General features: G+C 37.2%; 1 protein-coding gene across 2 annotated transcripts in view; it reads left to right on the top strand.

Moving 5' to 3' along the window:
• Positions 1-6,000, top strand: part of LOC106871086 (gastric inhibitory polypeptide receptor) — a 115,515-nt gene that overhangs the window by 43,828 nt on the left and 65,687 nt on the right. For both annotated transcript variants that reach the window (XM_014917373.2, XM_014917371.2), the window contains 2 exons: positions 2,859-2,953; positions 5,104-5,272. In XM_014917373.2, coding sequence (XP_014772859.1) covers positions 2,859-2,953; positions 5,104-5,272 — 264 coding nt within the window. The remainder of the gene's footprint in view (positions 1-2,858; positions 2,954-5,103; positions 5,273-6,000) is intronic.

Raw genomic sequence — 6,000 nt, 5'->3', positions numbered from 1 at the left:
TATATATATATATATATATATATATATATATATTAACTGTGTGTCAGTGTTTGTCCCCACACCATGGCTTGACAGCCGATGTTGGTGTGTTTACGTCCCCGTAACTTAGCAGTTCGGCAAAAGTTACCGATAAAATAAGTACTAGGCTTACAAAGAATAAGTCCTGGGGTCGATTTGTTCGACTACAGGTGGTGCACCAGCATGGCCGCATTCAAATGACGGAAGCAAATAAAAGAGTTGAAGAGTAAGCATTTGGCTCACCACCTTCAAATAATTAAATATTGAAAACAAACCAAAGTAAACAGTGTGTTAGAATGAACTTTCGAAAAATTGTTTGTTCGTTGGCAGTGGTGTGGCGAGGTCACATCATCTCATTATACTTCCTTCCCCAACAATATATAATCCACATTTAATGTACCTCTTACCTTAGGGCGGTGAACTGGCAGAATCTTTAAAGCACAGGAGAAAAATTCTTAGCAGCTTTTCGTCCGTCTTTACGTTTTGAGTTTAAACTCCGCTGAGGCTGATTTTGCCTTTCATGCTTTCGGAGTCGATAAATAAGTACCAGTAGAACACTGGTGGTCGATTTAATCGACTTACTCCCCTTCCTCGAAATTGCTGGCCTTGTACCAAAATTTTGAAACTAATATATATCTTACATTATTTAATGATTCAGTTTATATTTAAGGAACATTTTTTCGATATCTAAATGAAAAATTCTCCGAGAAAGATGAATGAAATGGTAACAAACTTTGATCCACCTGTTTGCAATGAGTGAATGATAACAAATTCATAGCGGTGGCGCACCACGCTGGTTGCCAATAGCGAATACATAAAACATCACAACCAGAAATACGAGTTTTACATTCTGTATGGTAATTCTCTTGACAAAAGCATAAACATCTATACAGTTGATCTAGATAAACCTGAGATACGGCAGTCTCATAACGTATCTTCTATCTTTTATTATTTACGTGTTCCAGTCCTTAGTCTGTGGTCATGCTGGGGCATCGCCCTGAAGAAATTTTAGTCGAATGTATCGACTCCAGTTCTTGTTTTTAAAGCCTGGTACTTATTCTACCGGACTCTTTTGCCGAATCGCTAAGTTATGGGGAGGGGGGGGGCAAACACAGACAGAGACACATACACACACACACACACACGACAGTCTTCTTTCAGTTTCCTCTACAAAATCCACTCACAAGACTTTGCTCGACCCAAGGCTATAGTAGAAGACACTTGCCCAAGTTGCTACGTAGTGGCACTGAGCCCAGAATCCTGTGGTTGAAAAGCAAGCTTCTTATCACACAGCCACACCTGCGCCTAAATTTAGTTTAGGATAAATATTTAGTTTCATATTTTATTCCAGAATACTGTCACTGTATTGTATTTACTTGCCCAGAATCATACCTTTCCTCCAGCAAAACTACTTTAGTAAATCTTTAAGTAAATGCATGACGAAACATGAAAAAATTATTTTCTCCACTAAACATACTTGTAAAATAAGGTTGTGTTTTTTGCCAGAGTTTGTCTTATACTCCGGTCATTTATTCTTTCATTCTTTTACACGCTTCAGTCATTTGACTGCGGCCATGCTGGAGCACTGCCTTAAAGGCTTTTTGTCGAACAACTCCATCCCAGAACTTATCCTTTGTAAGCCCAGTATTTATTCTATCGGTCTATATTGCCGAACCGCTAGTTTACAGGGACAAGCACACCAACATCGGTTGTCAAGCGGTAGTGGTGGAGACAAACAAAGACACAACACACACACACACACACACACACACACACATATATACGACGGGCTTCTTTTCAGTTTCCGTCTACTAAATCCACTCAAAAGATTTTGGTCGGCCCGAGGCTATAGTAGATATCACTTGCCCAAGGTGCCATGCAATGGGACTGAACGTGGAACAATGTGGTTGGGAATTAGGAATCTTACCACACAGCCATGCCTATGTAGTAAGAATTGATATTTGAATTAACCCTTGTACAAATCCCCGAAACTATTATTGTTACAGCCTTAGGCCAGAGTTACTGCCTTACACCAAGCAAGATGGTGCTGACCTATCATCAGAGTTATTCCACTTGTGACAATCACAGATTTAGAGACATTCAGAATGGCATTCTCCTAATGCATTCTTCTCTTTCCCCCACTAAAATGGCCAGATGAGCTTGTAGGAGGTTTGATTGCTATTTCAAGCATGATGAGAAATCGCATAGAGGTTCTCTTCTTTACTTTAAGCTTTTATAAAACTAATATCCGATGACGTGGGGCACGTCATCGGGATACAAATCTCCTGGATAGGAGTCAGACGTAAAGGCTGATGGCCTTGTAATAATGTTGGGCTTACGATGGTTGTATGTCGATTTCCGAATCGGGTAGTGCATTGAGTCCTTGAGCAAGTTACGTCATTTCACGTTGCTCCAGTTCACACAACTAAAACTGAGTACCAGCAGATAGGCGCTAACCTTGCGACAAACTGACCTTTCGTCCAGGAATACTCTTCATGAATAGGGATAGCAAGTAGACGACACTATTTTGTTACTGAAAGGCGGGACGTCATGATAGCCTTAGCTGTCCTCTCGGCCTCGACTTGATGATGGTGGTGGTGGTGGTGATAATGATGATGATGATGATGATGATGATGTAAGCTCTTCTAAAACATTTTGTCCCCGTTTCTGATGCATGGGCACGGCATGTTCAGCACATAAGATTCAGCAAAACTCCAATAGTACATTTGAGATAGAAAGCTTTAAACTCGATCACATTACCTGATTCACACAAACACTTTGTCCACGCTAGTAGATATTTATTTCTCTCTATAAATTACATTAGCAATTTTTAATTTCAGGAACACATGCAAACCTGGCGGATTATCTACAATGTCGGATACAGCACATCGCTATTTTCTTTGCTTGTTGCAATATTTATTATGATATACTTCAGGTAAATCTGTATTTTATGCTTTGATTATCCTAGTTGGTAAATAATACTGAACTATAAATATATTGGTGACAACTTTTGTTCTGCCGTTGATAAGATTTTTGAAGTCCTGATGACTTAGTCTAATCAACTTGTTGATTTCATTTGAAGCCCTTCAATGACTTGGCAAGAAATGGGCTTTGACAAACTACCATGCTCTAACTACAATGTCGTTGTTCTCCAAACCAAATTTCGATGATTAGTGTTGCTGTTTAATAATTCAATGTGATCATTGCAATAAGCTTATACTGAAGGATTTATTTCATCTTGAGAAAGTCGTTACTCGACAGTATGGCGCCGGGTAACGACTAGTGGTTATGATATAAGTATTCGATCCTGAGAGTATTTCGTATTTAATTTGGTACGCCAATCTTCGATATCAAGGACTGAAACAAGTGAAAGATCAGAGATATTTTGAAGTTACATCAGAGTTTGTTGTCTCCTCATCAGAAACATCTACCATTTTTGTTACATGAGACAAAAAAAGTAACGAAGTCTACGAGCTAATTGAAGAATTAAAAGAAGTTATGGGTTAACTTACGACATTACTGTCATTGTCTTTTCTTTCTAATTTGATAAACAAGACTCTTCATTCCCAACAAGGAGACTGCGAACTATACTGTAAATAGAAAAATAACTGATGAATTTGTTGTTACTTAAAATATCACGTCAAAGATACCTGACTTCAAACCTGTTTACAACAGAAGTTATTACCTATAAGGTTTTGTGCCGAAAATAAATACTGTAAATTAACCCACGGTGAAACCGTTTACTGCAAAACTACCTGTCAAAAAGTTCATAAGATTTAACCGAGGGAGAAGTATGTTCCAAGGGTATTACTATCATGTTAGTGAATATTCACATCCTTAGAGCTGAGGCATGATGATTGATGATGTAGAACAGTAGATTAACACCTATCTCCCTTCGCCATATCCAGTAACCTCACTGATATTGATATAAGCGTTTCGTATCAGTAGGATTACGACCAGGCAGGTGGTCACGGTTAACACACTAACGCGATTACTTCTTTAAAATTTCATGCTTTTTCTATTTTGTTCTGCAGTGGAATACATACCCATATCACTATAGGTAAATTTTGTGTTTGAATATCTAATGATTTAATGTTAACAATGAATAATAGAATGCAAAATACAAAATCTCTGCCCACTCTCTCCAATGCATGGGTGTTTAGATGTGAAACCCATTGATACGGCTACATTCAACTTGACTTTACATTACCTTACTTCATCAGTCACAAAGCTATCCAGAAGTCGCTCCTATCCCCTCTCTTCCAACGGTTCAACCAGAATACTGAGCTGCTCTTATTGTATTTGATAATGCACATAAACCAATGTTGTGTTCTGACACGAGAAATGAATAAATTATGCAAGCATATAATAATTGCTTCAAATTTTGTGAGTGGAGGTTAGTCGATTACACTGACTCCAGAACTTGACCGCTACTTTATTCTATCGAAAGGTAAAAGAGACCTGAATTTGAATTCAGACCGTAAAGAGCCGGAAGAAATGCCACTAAGTATGTTGTCCGACTCGCTAACGATTCTGTCATCTCGCTGACTTATGCAAGTATATAATAATAAATATAATAAATAAACAAATAAATTTTTATTGAGAGAAACTTGACAAAAGATAGCTGTACTAAAAACCTCTATTGGTAGACATTCAACATACGAAAAATCAACAAAAAACAAACTATAAATACTGGATATTGAGTAATAGGTATACGCCATACCCCCGCGTATCCCTCCTATCATCCAATTTCCATCATTGTTTAAAGAATGTTGAAAGCAAATTAATAGTTTTTTTAATATAAAACTTTTATTAAAAACTAAGCTGATATGGTGATGTTGTGTCTTAAATGTTCTTTTTCATTGGGTTTTAGAGAAATTTGTGAACGTGCCATTTTAAAATTTGCAGGCGAAATTTCGCCTGCGTGCAAGAAATTTCCTGTGTCTTGGCTTGATATTCCCTTATTGGCTTGTCTACCACTAGTGTTGCTGTCACTACTACTACTACTACTACTACTACTACTACTACTACTACTACAATTTTTGCACTGTTTGAGTCATCTAATGCAAATTGTTTTACTTCCAGGAAGTTACATAATCATCGCAACACCATCCACAACAACCTGTTCATCTCATTCATATTGCGCGCCACTGTTTGTCTTTTAAGAGACAATTTGTTTATTCAAGGTGTAGCCTTTGAATCGGATTTGGTTAAAAACGAAGACGGACACTTCTATTTCAACGAAAATATTACAGTAAGTTATTTTATATTTTGGTTTTATTATTAACTCTGAGCACACAGGACAAATGTTTAGCGGTATTTCTTTCAATTCCTTACATTTTGAGTTCAAATTCTGCCGAGTTGAACTTTAGCTTTCATTCTCTCGGGGAGTAAATAAAAAAAAAATATCACTTAAGTATTTGGGTCGATGGTAATTGATTAGCTCTCTTCCTTAGAATCACTTTATGCCTGATTTTGAAACCGTTATTAAAACTGTTAGAAATAGATTGGCTATGAGTGTCAGTTTTATAACCTTGCAGTATCTATTTTCTGTCCCCTTATATTCCAAGTTTAAATCTCACCGGGGTTGACAAAAGATGCCATCTCTCAGGAGCCAATAAAATAAATACTAATAATACTGGAATAGATTATACTTCTTTAATTTTTTTTTTAGCCTGTAACACCGTAAAAGATATTTATTAATACTGTTGAAGATAGCGGATTAGCAGAAACAGTTGGGTGCTCGATTAATTGCCTTTCAATACACCAGCTGTGTGCTGTGTCCAAATTATTTCCAGGGAGTCTCCGCTTTCATCGCTTCAGGATCAATAATATCAATTGAAGGCACGTACCGGAATTTATTCTTTCGACTATACACTTCTACAAATCCATGGTTTTGAGCAAAACTTAATATTCAAATCGAAGTTAAGGCGTGAAACCTTACTGTAAGAGGTCATTGCGTTACTAGGTGAAAAAGCCACG

The sequence above is a fragment of the Octopus bimaculoides genome, chromosome 1 (assembly GCF_001194135.2).
Source record: "Octopus bimaculoides isolate UCB-OBI-ISO-001 chromosome 1, ASM119413v2, whole genome shotgun sequence".
Lineage (NCBI taxonomy): Eukaryota > Metazoa > Mollusca > Cephalopoda > Octopoda > Octopodidae > Octopus > Octopus bimaculoides.
The sequence above is the reverse complement of the archived record's forward strand: the minus strand, read 5'-3'. Positions and strand labels throughout refer to the sequence as shown.